This window comes from Rhamphochromis sp. 'chilingali' (assembly GCF_963969265.1).
Source record: "Rhamphochromis sp. 'chilingali' genome assembly, chromosome: 1".
In the NCBI taxonomy this organism is placed as follows: domain Eukaryota; kingdom Metazoa; phylum Chordata; class Actinopteri; order Cichliformes; family Cichlidae; genus Rhamphochromis; species Rhamphochromis sp. 'chilingali'.
Genome location: NC_137929.1, coordinates 40,125,521 through 40,139,155, shown reverse-complemented (window position 1 = coordinate 40,139,155; position 13,635 = coordinate 40,125,521). Strand labels below are relative to the sequence as shown.

The following is a 13,635-nucleotide window of genomic DNA, read 5'->3' as shown; positions in this document are numbered from 1 at the left end:
TATTTAGAATTTGCTAATGACAAGATGTTTTAGCATTTTCTGATACATAAACTTTATTCATCATGCAGGTACAAGTAATGCAGATAGACTATATTTTGCTTCTGTTAGATACACTTAGATCTGGTAAATAAACACGTATGTACACAGGAAATGCATTAGAGTATGATATTAATAAGCTCAAGTTATTTGTGTAATGTTATTTACAAATTAAAAGCTATTATTGATTACTCCGATGTAATCGTTGTGTATCAAAGCAAACTTCTGTCATGCTATGCCTATCTGATTCTTATTGCTGTGCAAATTTCTTAATGTATATTTAAAAGGAAAAAGAAAACAAAATGAATATATACTAAATCCAATACCATTTACTTAAAAGTAAATACTGCACCACAGAGTGAACTGCTTTGGCAAACAAGTGCTTCTTCTTAAGCCGTGTGTGATGCTGTTCTCTAAATTAAAAAGGGCACACACATAAACTGTGCTAAAATTCTATGATGGCAAGAATGGTGACAAGAAACAGAAACTGTGTTAAGATGAGTGTCCCAGCAAAGGGCCCTTTAAGAAAAAGCCATGAAAGAAGCAAGGAGTAGAACACAAACACCAGTAGATTCACTCCTCGATTTTGACACAGGTCTTGCAAAAGTTGATTCAATTTTTTAATCCATGCTAAAACTCTGCATATAATATCATATGCCCAATTTACTAATTTTCTTACTTTTAGCATTGCCCATGTTCCTAATATTGCTGTAACTCCTATTATCACTGCTCTTGATATACACCGTAATGTGGCTCGTATAGACCCTAATGTGGCTCGTATAGACCCTAATGTGGCTCGTATAAACCCTAATGTGGCTGGTATAAACCCTAATGTGGCTGGTATAAATCCTAATGTGGCTGGTATAAATCCTAATGTGGCTGGTATAAACCCTAATGCGGTTGTTCCCAACCCTAAACAGAACCCAAACACAGCACCCAGAATGCTCCAAAATCCGCCGCTCCCGGATGATTGTCCTCTTTCTTTACTATGGGGCTTGTTTGTTTTTTCATCTTTTTTATATTCTTCTTCTTCTTTGTATTCTTCTTCTTTAGGTTGCTTTTCTGTTTCTTCATCCTCATTATCTTCTTCTACTTCTTCTTCTACTTCATCTAATTCTTCTTTTTCTTTATCTTCTTTTTTATTGTCTTCTTCTATTTCCTCTTCTACATCTGATCCGGGAGTTAAAACTACAACAGCTGACCCAGAGAAAGCCTTTGCCACTGATTCTGATGCAGGGCCTGTAAGTTTGATCATGTCATTCTTAGAGACACTGTTGTTACTGCAGGTGCCTCCTTGGTGCAATATCTTGTTAGTGTAGCACACTCCTTTGTTTTGTTTAACTATCTGGTCTATTGTGTTGAGCAGCTCTGTAACCTGGGACTGGCTGCTGTCACCCTGTCGGATGTATTTATTAATGATGTGGTATCGGCTCTTGCACTTCTTCACCAGATCACTCAGATATTTATTCTGATCTATAAACTCTTTGATCTTCATTTCATCAGAGTCTGGGCCATCCTGAGTAAAGACAACTGCAGCATATTTGAAAACTTCCTCTGAGAAGTACTGGTTTATTTTCTCAATAACAGCCTTCTGCTGCTGCTGCTGCTGCTGTTCTGTGGATTTCTCCACTTTGAGCACAATGAGAAAAGCATGAGGCCCTGGAGTGCACTCAGTGATACACCTCAGTATTTCAGGCTTCAGCTCCTCCTCTGATCTATTTGTGCAACGTAAATCAGGAGTGTTGATCAGGGTAATCCTTCTTCCATGGACAGATTTGGACTCAGTTTGACATTCAGTGTTGTCAACCCTAAACACGTCTTCTCCAAATATGGCGTTTGCTAGGCTACTTTTTACAGCTTCAGTGTTTCCCAGTAGGACAATCCTGTACAATTTTTCCACTGGAAAGAAGTGAAAACAGAAAATTAATAGGAGCATTTGAGTACTCATATGTTGTAATATTAAGCTCAAAGATTAAATAAGAAAAATACGCATAAGTGTGTCTGTTGTTCAGCCATCATTCATTAGATAATAACTGTTTAAAGGTTTGTGCTAGAAAAGATGTGACTGTGTCCAGTGTAAACCGACAAAGGAAAGAAGAAAACCGGAAGAAATCAAGGATTGAATGAAATAGACATTTCCACACGCTCTCTCTTCAAATGTATTTACCAAAAAGAAAAAAACAGGACCAGGGGAGCAGTCTGTGATAATGTTTTCCTCAGAGAACACAACTGATTTAAACTAAAGTGTTCTCAAATAAATTGTTACCTTTGATGTACTTTTGAGCCCCAGCTGCTTTTCCTTCCATGACCATTATTGTTGGTGGCACTAAAAAGGTAAAACGAGTGAAAATAACACATTAGATAATTCTGTTTTGATAGAGCGGTTTATTCATATTTCTTAAATCAATTTTTTTTAAAGTTATACGAGGAATAAAGTCATGCTTTGCAAAGAATAAATTTGACAAAACGACACAGATATGCTGGGTTTATCTGTTTCGTTCAGGATACCTGTCACATCGTCTTTCTGTGCTGCATCTTCTTCCAGTGGTGTTACCACTTTAACGCTCATATTTTCCTGCAAACCTGCTACACTTTGACATAAAGCTTCCATCAGTGGTCCAGCTGCAGGGCCTGTTAATTTGATCCATGCATCCTTGGAGAAGCTTTCCCTGACTTCAGTGGGGAGCTGCGGGATTCCTGGGTGTTCTAGAAGAGATAAATTGCAGTTTGTTTGTCAAACCATGATCACAAGCTCCAAAATCAAAACTGTATTTTGTTAGATACATAAAAAAACCTGACCATCATTCATGTTCATATGATCTCATGTTTATCACACTAACTTCACAAGAAAACTACCTCTTTGGACATTCTAGAGCTACATTTATGTCAGTTGTGCAATTGGCTATGAATTTATTCCAGACTGTAACTCATGGAAAATGTATGCATGAGATGGCCTATGTATGTGTACATTTACTTTCAGGACTAAATATACATTTCAATGTCATGCATTACTCTAATATTTATAAACTCTCTTCAATTTCCACAGAGGTAAAAAGCAGGTGAAAATGGGTCTTGAAGACAGTGAGAAACATGTCTGCTCTACTAATGTTTGGTTTTGGCTCCATCTAGAGGTTCCTGAAATATAATGCAATGTTGTGTCATGAAGCTTTGTTATCTTTGGTTACACTTTTGATTTCTTTTTTCCTGCGTTCACTGCGGCCTTGTAGATGAAATGACAAAAACAGAGCTAATTTGGTTTTGTTTTCATTTAGTTATAAAAAGCTACAAAAGGTCATTAAAATCAAATGTATTTAACGCAGTCTGGCTGACATGTTAAAATGATGAGTCATGTATCAAAATCAAAAGCGCCAGCAGGTTACTTGCTTGGTCTGGTCCAACATTTCTGTCAGTATGATTTCATCGCAATAGCCTTAAAGCACCAACCAAGTTTCGTTTCCTTTGATTATTTATTAGACTTATCAAAATGCACATGGTTGTTTTGACTGCAGGATATTAGTGCTAAAATAACTTACCAGGCATGCTTGCAGAATCAGAAGACCAGAGCTTGACGACCGTTGCTTTTCTTCGTTTATTCTCTGAGTTTACTTTCACTTGCTGTTTGAAAAGTTGGGGTGGAGAGAGCTGCGGTTTTCGGTTTGAGTGGAAATAAAAAGTGCAGCTGAATGACTGTTTTCTTGTGATGGGTAGATGAGGCCTCGTGAAGCGTTTCAGCACATTTCCCGAACTGTATCGATACTGTGTCGACAGTTTCCCGGCCAATGCACAGTGACTTCCTTTGACGACACAGTGTTGCTGTTTTTGCAGAGACGCCAAACAGAGCCTTGCGTTTGCGCCCCTCCCCCCTCTGCTCAGCGCCGTCACATTGGAAAGGTACAGTAAAGAAAATGAGTGACACCAAGAAAAGAAGCAAAGTCTGGAGCCATTTCAATCTTATTGACAAAACAAAGGCAGAGTGTAGAGTCTACAAGAAAAGGATATCATATAGAGCCGGCTCCACAAACAACATGCACAGGTACCTAAGAACTGTCCACCCATCAGTGCAATGGGAAGATAAAACACAGTCAGTTGAGTGTGATATTAATATTTCTAAATGCCAACCTTTCCCTTAATTAAAGATCTGGGTGTTCTTTTTTTCACCCTTTTTTCCATATTTTAGTTTATATTTTGCTGTGTTGTGGTTTGCAGTGTTTTGTGTTGTTTCACTTTAAATTTGTTTAAAAGGAAAAACCTGAAAATTTAAGTAGTTAAAAGTTGAAATGTATTAAATGTAAATAGTTGGTTTTTGTATTTTATAATTTATTTATTACATTTTATGTGGAGTGAATAAATAAAAGTATATTTACAGTGCCCCTAGAGACAAAGCACGTACAAACTCCAAAGCACGTACAAACTCCAAAACACAACAGAAGTGCTCCAGGATGCTAAGGGCCGTGTTGAGCTTTTGTTACCTAGTGGCTACACAAGCCAGCAAGTACCAACAATCGGATTGGGTGTGTGGTAGCAACAGGTAAATGAAGTTGTTGTTTTTTTTAATTATTTGAAATAAAAATAAATCATCCATCCATTCGCTACCGCTTATCCTTTTCAGGGTCGCGGGAGCCAATCCCAGCTGTCATAGGGCGAAAGGCGGGGTACACCCTGGACAGGTCGCCAGTCTGTCACAGGGCTAACACACAAGGACAGACAACCATTCATAGTCACATTCACACCTAGTGGCAATTTGGATTATCCAATTAACCTATCCCCACAAACTGCATGTCTTTGGACGGTGGGAGGAAGCCGGAGTACCCGGAGGGAACCCACGCAAACTCCACACAGAAAGACCCCGGCCTGATGGTGGAATTGAACTCAGGACCTTCTTGCTGTGCGGCAACAGTGCTAACCACCGTGCCGCCCAATTAATCATCCTTCACTAATATTGAGTAGTTTTTCATAGTATTAGAACTATTTTTCAATTTTTTAAAAACAAATCAATAAATAAAAAAAAAATAAAAATAAAAATAAAAAATAAAAAAAATATATATATATATACACATATACATACATACATACATACATACATACATACATACACACACACACATATTTTAATACAAAAACAATAGACATATGCATTCGATTAATGTAATTTAAGTGAAATCGGTAGCTCTGTTTTGGAAGTTCAGTTAACGCTATATGTGCTTTGGAATTTCTAAGTGCTTTGGAGTTTGTACATGTTTCGTTTCTAGGGGTCCCCATAAGTATTTATATAAACATACATAAAGAAAACCAAGTTTTTTTACATTACTATTTCCTTTTGTGCATAATTTTATATTGTTGTTGATAATTAATTAATTAAAGCAACAAAACAACCTGAAGAGCCGGTTCAGAGCCGGAAGAGCCGGGTCTTTTTAGTGACCCGAGCCGAAAGAGCCAGTTCTCTAAAAAGAGCCGGAAATCCCATCACTATGCGGTACCTTTTAAACACAGTTTGGCGCGTTGGCAATGATTGATACAGCGGCTGTATCGATCACGTGACTTTTTCTTAAAGCGACGCACGCACCGATACAGGCATCGCTCCGTGAGCTTGATACATGCGTCAGTACGTCAGTGTTGCAGGACCCATCACTACTATTTTCAGTTGCTGAATTCTGCGTTAGCATGAATATCTTAACACATATGTGAGGTTTACCCTTCTACACTAGAACAGAAAAGATAAATGTTCCAGTGGTCTTGCTATGAGCCCCTATATGTTATTATAGCATGTTGCTCTGGCATGAAGTGGATGATGCAAACATATAATGTTGCATTCTTTTCTTTTTCGTGTGTTTCCACAGGTGAAAGTACAGTAGAAAGTACAGTATATAACTACACATGACTGGTTGCAGGTAAGACACATGTTTTGTGCAGAAACATGGTAAGCATTAAAGGATAGAAGACGTTCATGTCTAATATTAAGCCAGACTTTACGTTTTCTTGTTAATATTGATTTTATTCACCTTGCTACTACATCATTAATTTCAGAAAGCCAAAAAAAGCAAGTATAATCTATTATGAATAAACACAAACATATAAATGTTAAAATTGGTAAATTCCTCTTTTCTAAGTGTGTTTTCTAAGGTTTAATCACATTTACACCAGTTTGGACTTTATTCATTGCAGCATGTGCTTTATTTTTTACATTTTTCTGTGATGTTTCTGCTCCATTACATCCTGTACAGCCACCTTTAGGTGTTAAGCTTTTCTTATCTTCCTTTTATTAAAATAATTTACATTTTTAATAGTTCTCTCCCAGTGTCACAATAGAGTCACTTTTTTGTAGTGCCTGTCAAAATTACCCCCAAAGGCACTAAAAACTAAACTGTATGATCTCTGCTTCTGTGTAATTCAGCCATTTGCTTGTTATATTTCTGTCAGCCCTGCTTTCTGTATAACTGCTTCTTTATTTGCTTGCAATGTACTTCCCGTTTCTTCAGGCAGATCCTCCACCTGGACCTGGTTTTCATCCTTTAAAATTACTGTCAAGAGTTTGTTTTAAGGACATGAAGATGGCTGCCAATCTTATTCACCAAAACACTGATTAACTTCTTCTGGAAATGCTGCAATAGATTTAACACTACAATATGGCAGAGACCAACAGTGTAAACAATAAATACTACTTTCACCACAGCAGTGTGTGCCACACACATGCCGAACTTAAGCATAAAATACTGAATAGTGCCTTCCACTCTGCAGGGTCTCCTCTCAAGTGATTCATGTATCAGTGTTGGGTATTTAAAAAGACGTATAGATTTCCAACAAAATTAAAGTTCTTGTATTCATTGTAGCAATTATTTAAAGGGTGAAAACACATGACTCAGAATGTATATTCTTATTTGAATTAAAATTACTTTTTATGACTAAGTATAACTAATTATCGATACTTCCTGTCATCTTTGACAGCTCATCTCACTTATTCCATTTCCTTTCCAAATGAGTAAAAAGTATGAGATATACTTGTTTTATGATAAAAGCTTTATTTCTTTAACTAATACAAATATCATAATACTGTGTTGGTATTATAATGATATTGATACTGATATGACTTTAAAGCACTGTTAACAAAAGATTACAGGATGATGATCTTTCAGTTAGAGCGTGTTGAAATGCAAGTGCCCGATTTTGCCACCCCCCTGTGCTCCAGTGTGCTGACTATATTGGCTTTAATAGTACATAATTGACTTTTTTTCCACACGATTATATGAAATCTCACACTTTGATAGCTGAGTTGTGTTGCACACATCATTTCACATTAGCGGTTAAATGCTGTATGGCAATTATTTGATCACATTCAAATAAATACATACTCACAGGCAAAACAGGCTTTTCAAATTTGGGAGTCCTTCGGAGGATTTCAAGATTTTAAGAAAGTTTCAGGATTTTGAAATGGGTGGGGGGGGGGGGGGGGGGGGGGGGGGGGGGTTGGGGGCAACACTAGCGCTACATCTCTCCACTTCTCAGCCACTGACAAACACTAATCTGGCACTGTACACTAGGTCAGCAACATAAAGCAGGAAATTGATGGCAGTGATTACAGATGCAGCGATTGTTTCTGAGTTATCGTTTCTCCCGTAACTCTTGTTAAACTGGAACACAGGCCAGAGGATGGTGGCAGTCAAATACATGATAACTGCCAGGAGCCCATATGCCGAAAGGAACTTGGAGAATGGGATGGGGAGACAGCCGGTCCACTCTCCCACACACAGCACCACCACAGCCATGGAGAGGATGAAGCAGATGCAGTACACTGCCATGCACCACTTCAGTGCTGGATGACGGTCGTATGTCACTGGGCTGCTGATCAGGATGAAGATAATACAGGCCAAAAAGGTCTGGCACACTTTCAGTAAGCCCGGAGCTGTAGCCATGTAACCTGCCACCTCTCCTGGCCTTGCTTTAGACAGGCTCACCTCCCCCATGTAGGCAACCGCTGCCAGGCAGGAGAAGACTGTGGAAACTATGCGATGGTCACGAGTTTCACCAGAGGGCAACTGGTGTCTAAGGAAGAAGACTGGGAAGATGATGGATGCTGAAAGGCAGAGTAGGGCAGCGTAGCAGGCGACAGTGATGGGGAAGTTGGACCAGGACACTGGCACCCGGGCCTGCAGGCCAAACAACTCTACCAGCAGGACCAGCAGAGTGCAAGCGAAGCTGAACGCCCAGCAGAAGATGCACCAGTCAGCCATGCCTCCGTGGGGCAGATGAGCTCCATGTGCAGCGACGCTGAATGCCACACAGGTGAATAACAGGGCAGCTACTCGCATCCAGAGCAACTGGGAAGTAGGGACCACAATCAATGGCATGATGGGATGTTACAGTCTGTCAGGAGGTGAAAGTGACTTTAATAGTCCTGCAAGTTTTAAGACGAGTCTTGTACTGAATGTCGGATCCTGCTTCTCCTCTACTTAGTGGGCATTTGTCTCATAATCTGCAGGAAGAAGACAAAGATAATCAGAATAAAATGAAGCAAAGATGTTTTAATATGCAGTTAAGGAATAACTGTACAGTACGTCTGTGGAAAACAAAATTATTTTTGACATTTTAAAAATGTTGAAATTGTTTTAAATTTATTTATTTCTTGAATTATTCATAGTCCATAAAAAGATTAGCTGCGTTTTCCAGAGTCTAACATTTAAGTTTAATCTTATTTCTTGTTAAAATCACATGCCATCCTGATGCTATACTAGTACTATACTAGCAACATTTTACCACTGGACTGTTCATAAATAAGCTAACAGAAAATCCCAAGGAGGGAGCATTAGACAGCGATTGATGAGTGACTTTTAATAAAAATAATCAGGTGTAAGCTCAGGTTTCACATATGTTTCTCTCTGGAAACAGCAAGGCAGTTCAGGTGAATGAGAGGGGGATAAAGGAAAATCTGTATGCTTTTGACATGAGAAATAACTGTACTGATAGAAATCACTGGGCACTATGTAAAAGGTTCTGAGGATTAGTACAGGTGGAGTCCAGTATTTATCCAGTGGAAAGCTGCATTATTACAAACAGAAATCTGTGTGGAACTGCTGACGAAAAATACCAAATATTATTGAGCATCAGACCACAAGCTGTCCCGGTTACTATTTTACTGCACCGTATCTGCAAATCACTTTAAAATCACATTCTAATAATAATAAATGCAACATTTGTGCATTAATCTAACACCTGCATTTTCGCTGACATTTATTTTACTCATTTCAGATTTAGCAGGTGAGTCCCTCACTGTGCACGCACTGCTGAGAAAACCCCCAGTTCAGTTAATTTCTGCTTGAAATTCCCATTATTATTGAGGAGCATTAAGTGGGGCTTGCCTCTAAACACTCACCGTGAGGACTGAGTAAACAGTTTTAAGATTAAGAGTTTCCGCGCTGCTCATAACTTCTCATGTGCATTACTCATGTGGACTCCCTCTGAAGTCCACATGAATCTGGCATCTTGAAGCTAATCTATAAAGCTTCATGATGCCAGTGTCTACAAATTCTGCATTCTGCATTTTAGCCAAATCCCCATATACTTATGAGATAGGTAAAAGTAGTTGTTTTGGCAGATTGAGGGAGTAAGGAAATACCCTTTTACCTACATCATTTTTAATGCAAAAGAGTGAAACATCTGTTGTATTTCTAGGGTGTGGCGAATTTCACTAGAAGATAAACTCTAGCTCACCCCCGCCCCCATAGGTCACGTTCAATAAACTCACACAAAACAGGAAGCAGCTCTGAAGGGCTAACAGCGAGTATCCAGGAAGCAACAGTAGCAACATCGAAGCAGTTTTTCAGACTAAATGGCAATCATGCCAGAATATTAGGACTATTTCGGGTATATTTTTTAACAGGGATCAACATCCAGAAAAGTTTTTTTTAAGTTCCTGTTGGAGTCTCTCAGTTTAAACACACTCCATGCATGGTGATCTAAACTGAGAGAGATGACTGTTAATATTTCAACAGCAGCATGGTACCGAGACATCAGAAAAAGGTGCGGTTGTGCGGTGTAGGTTATGTGGCCTCTTCTGCTGACAGGAAACCAGGTTTGGGTTTACGCTTTTGGTTTGGTAGCGCGCATACCATGCATACCTCGGTTCTTAACAAAACCCAGTCGAGAGGGTAGTGCCATATAAAGCTTAAAAGTTAAAGGGAACCACCCACACTGTTGTAAAATGGGGGCAAAGAAAGTTTCTCACAAATAACAGGTTATGTTAAATCAAATAGGCTATTGCAGGATTTCTTACCTCTCTTAAAATAATAAAGCTATGAAAGAAATCTATGCTCGTTTTCATGCAGATACCCTACCAGAGGAGGCGTGTTTATTTCTAAGAGTATGTTCTGTATAACAGAGGCGTTTATCAACCGTTTAACTGAGTAATTAAGAAGTTTTCCATGTCAGATAGCGGACATACCGCGCCTCGGTGCTATGCCTTTGTAATGAGCTCTACTCCAAGAATAGACCGCGATAAACACGAACTGCTACGTTTTACTTAAAATCTTTCAGAGCAACATATCATTCTGAGGCGGGATCTTACCGATTTCTGAGCCAGGAGTTTTATTTCACAATAATGTTAAAGCTTTAAGTTCCTCGGCGCATCCCCTCTGTTATCCAGCGATATCTGTCTGCGGACTGTGGGTCCCACGCCCCACACTGCCATATTTGGTAAAGTCTAAAACCTCCTCCACGTCCAGCAAAATTGTCACAGTTCCTCTTCTCGGAGATGGCTTACTCACATAATAAAGGAACAAATAAAAAGGTCATTTCTGGCATGTCCTCACAGATGCTTACGCAGTTGTGTCGAGTAGTAGCGCTGCTGCATGGGCGTGGACGCTTGTTACTGCCAGTAAATAAATAAATGAATAAATAAATTAACAGGCAGCGATAGGTCAAAAGTTATGTCATAATTTGGGGTTATTGTGTCAAAATTCTGACACAATAACCCCACATTATGACTATCTTGAAATTTCAAGTTACTTCTGAGTAGAAATGTCAAGACTCCTGAGTGGAATTTTACAGAGGGGAAACAGTAAGTGAGGCTGGAAAGAATCACATCAAGCATCCAGAAAATCCTCCCAGGGTTGTGCCCTCCTCTCTCCTCTCCTCCCTCTAAGCAAACCGCTGCACCCGTCTGGTACAATCGTGAAGTTCACAGATGACATGTCGACCAATCAAAAAATGATACACTGCAAATTCCTTGCAGCTTAACAAGAGTTATTGTCTTAAATTTAGCCAGATTATCTTGTCCATCTTGTTTTGAACATTACAAGCTAGTTTCCAGTCTCATGTGTTAGATGATTAGACTTGTTTCAAGTATATATTATTTTTTTCTTATTCGTTTGCAATCGTTTGCAAAAATGGCAAAGGAATTGAAACAGTGGGAACTGGTTCTCAACAAGAACCGGGTTTTGATGCCCATCCCTATTCATGACCTTTATTTGTAGAATATGCACCACAAATTTATGACACACCACAGCACATTTGATTGCTTTCCAGCCAGCTGTGCTATGCTTTGCTCAGTGCAATGGGAAACTGTTATCGCACAGCATAAGCCATAAAAAAAGAATGTGTTTCAGAATTCAGTAGTACCATTCAAGTTAAACCCTTTGAATTAAATTTGAAAGTTTGCATTTCAATCATGTATTGTGTGCTTGAGTTAAAGTCCACAGTGGTCTTGTACAGATGCAAAAATGTCTTGTTGTCCACTAAATTACAGACCTATCTGTATTATTAATCTTGATGCTTAAAGCCCTAAAGAGTCTGCCTGAACTGAAAAGCTGCATAAAGGACAAGTATGGGATGACTCTGATGGCATAAGCAAACCAACAAAACCTTCTAAAAATATAAATGCCGAGTGGCATGAATGCAAATGGTCTCAAATATCTCAGGCTCTCTAGTCTGACACCTGTCTTCTGTCTCTGTATTTCCTGATGACCGTCCTTTTGGTTTGGTTTGGTTTTTTTTATCTGTTTTATTCCTCCTTCCTTGTTTTGAGCATTTCCTCTACCTGGAACTGGATGTTCCTGTATGCTTTAGTAGAGTATATCTTGTTCAAAATAAATACAAAACTGAATCGAGAGAGACCCACCAACAAGCAAACAACTGAAGGTGGCTCTACCAAAGGCCTGGCAGAGCATCTCAACGAGGGAAACACTGCCCATTGGTTATAGACTTAAAGCAGTCTTTAAATATCATGTTCATTTAAGGCTCTGTCTCATTCTGAGTGCTCTCTTCAGTCAGTTCTGGACTCAGACTTGACTTTATGATTTTCAAACAGCTTTTGAACTGAAAGGTTGCATAAAGGGCAAGGGCAAACCAACAAAAAACACACCTAGTGGCATGAATGCAAACTTCGTATTAAATTTCTCAAACATTCTAACCGGATTCCTGTCTTTTCTGTATTTCCTGATTTTTTTATATTTTATTTTATTTTATTTTATTTTTTTGGGGGGGTGGTGGTGGTGGGGGGTTCCTCCTTCCAACAAGCAAACAAGAGAAGGTGGCTCTATTAAAGATTTGGCAGAGAATCTCAAAGGAGGAAGCACTTAATTTGGCAATGTCCATTGGTTCTAGACTTGAAACAGTCTTTGACTACCTCGTCCAAGGTTTAAAAAGTTATTTTAAATTTCAAATTATCTTAGTTTTTCCAATTAATAGTGAGCATCTGCAGATAGGGTACAGTGTATAAAATGGCTGTAAGTGGTAAGAAATTAAATGCTAAAACGCTTGAATTGAAGCTAAGAGTGCATCATATGTTGTTTTATTTCTATTTTCTCAGAAAGCAGGATGGTAAACACCTGATAGGTAACATGGGAGTCCTTAGGCAGAAATGGTGACTGTTACGACTGTGATCGTAATCATGTGTGAATTTGAGTGTCCAGGCAACCCGTCCTCACTCCCGACCAGGGTGGATGGCTCACACCGATTGGCTGAGGATCGGGAGGCAGCGGATAAGAAGAGACCGCCGGGAACTGCCACGTCATTCATCCTCGGCCCAACCCAACCGGCAGACCGTTCACTGTGTCAAAATATTATGTTAATGTAAGAGCATGTAGGGGTGGACCGCCTTTTTGGTTGATCAGTTTTCTCCTGTTTTTGTTAGGCAGGGAGGAAAGTGATTGTCGTTTGGTTCTTTTGAGTAGGTAAGTTGTGTTTATTCCTGAGATAGGTTACTTTTTGTTTGTTGCTTTGGCCTTGGGTTCACCCTGAAGTTATGATATGCTCCCTTCCTTTGTTTAACTGCACTTATTGTAAATAAATCACTGTCACAAAATATTAAGTGTGTGACGTGCTGCTTGGGGTTGGACGGGGATGGATCACCCTTTATGTTGTGGTCTGGCCGCGCCTAGACGGGCCATAACAGTGACAATAGATGCATTAAGTTCCAGTTGTTTGAACATCATGACCATGCGAGACTGTCTCACTATCACTGAACTCTTCAGTTAGTTCAGACTTTCAGTCACTGTAACCATTAATAATTTTTGTTCATTCCACCATGATTCATTTTTAAATGGACACATATGATTTTTAACAATATCTCAGCACTGCTTTTGATGCATAAAAGGCAAGTTAGTAAATCAG

General features: G+C 39.1%; 2 protein-coding genes across 2 annotated transcripts; both read right to left on the bottom strand.

Annotated features, from left to right (window-relative positions):
* Positions 1-350: 350 nt before the first annotated feature.
* LOC308402971 (uncharacterized protein) lies at positions 351-3,847 on the bottom strand. Its single transcript, XM_080892153.1, has 4 exons — positions 3,570-3,847; positions 2,545-2,742; positions 2,303-2,362; positions 351-1,935 (listed from the first exon to the last, which is right to left on the bottom strand). Exons 1-4 carry the CDS (start codon positions 3,574-3,576, stop codon positions 482-484), a joined length of 1,719 nt encoding a protein of 572 aa, XP_080748279.1. The 5' UTR covers positions 3,577-3,847; the 3' UTR covers positions 351-481.
* A 3,649-nt stretch (positions 3,848-7,496) lies between these two features.
* Positions 7,497-10,996, bottom strand: LOC308389337 (myeloid-associated differentiation marker homolog). The gene is made up of 2 exons (XM_080870688.1): positions 10,592-10,996; positions 7,497-8,503 (listed from the first exon to the last, which is right to left on the bottom strand). Exon 2 carries the CDS (start codon positions 8,376-8,378, stop codon positions 7,533-7,535), a length of 846 nt encoding a protein of 281 aa, XP_080726814.1. The 5' UTR covers positions 8,379-8,503; positions 10,592-10,996; the 3' UTR covers positions 7,497-7,532.
* Between the last annotated feature and the right edge of the window lie 2,639 nt (positions 10,997-13,635).

Bases quoted from the DNA above. Each gene is read 5' to 3' on its own strand.
- LOC308402971 (XM_080892153.1), bottom strand. The intron at 2,363-2,544 runs GTATCCTGAACG...TTACCTTTTTAG, and splicing joins ACAGAAAGACGATGTGACAG to TGCCACCAACAATAATGGTC. The intron at 1,936-2,302 runs GTAACAATTTAT...ACTTCTTTCCAG, and splicing joins GGCTCAAAAGTACATCAAAG to TGGAAAAATTGTACAGGATT.
- LOC308389337 (XM_080870688.1), bottom strand. From the start codon at position 8,378: ATGCCATTGATTGTGGTCCCTACTTCCCAGTTGCTCTGGATGCGAGTA.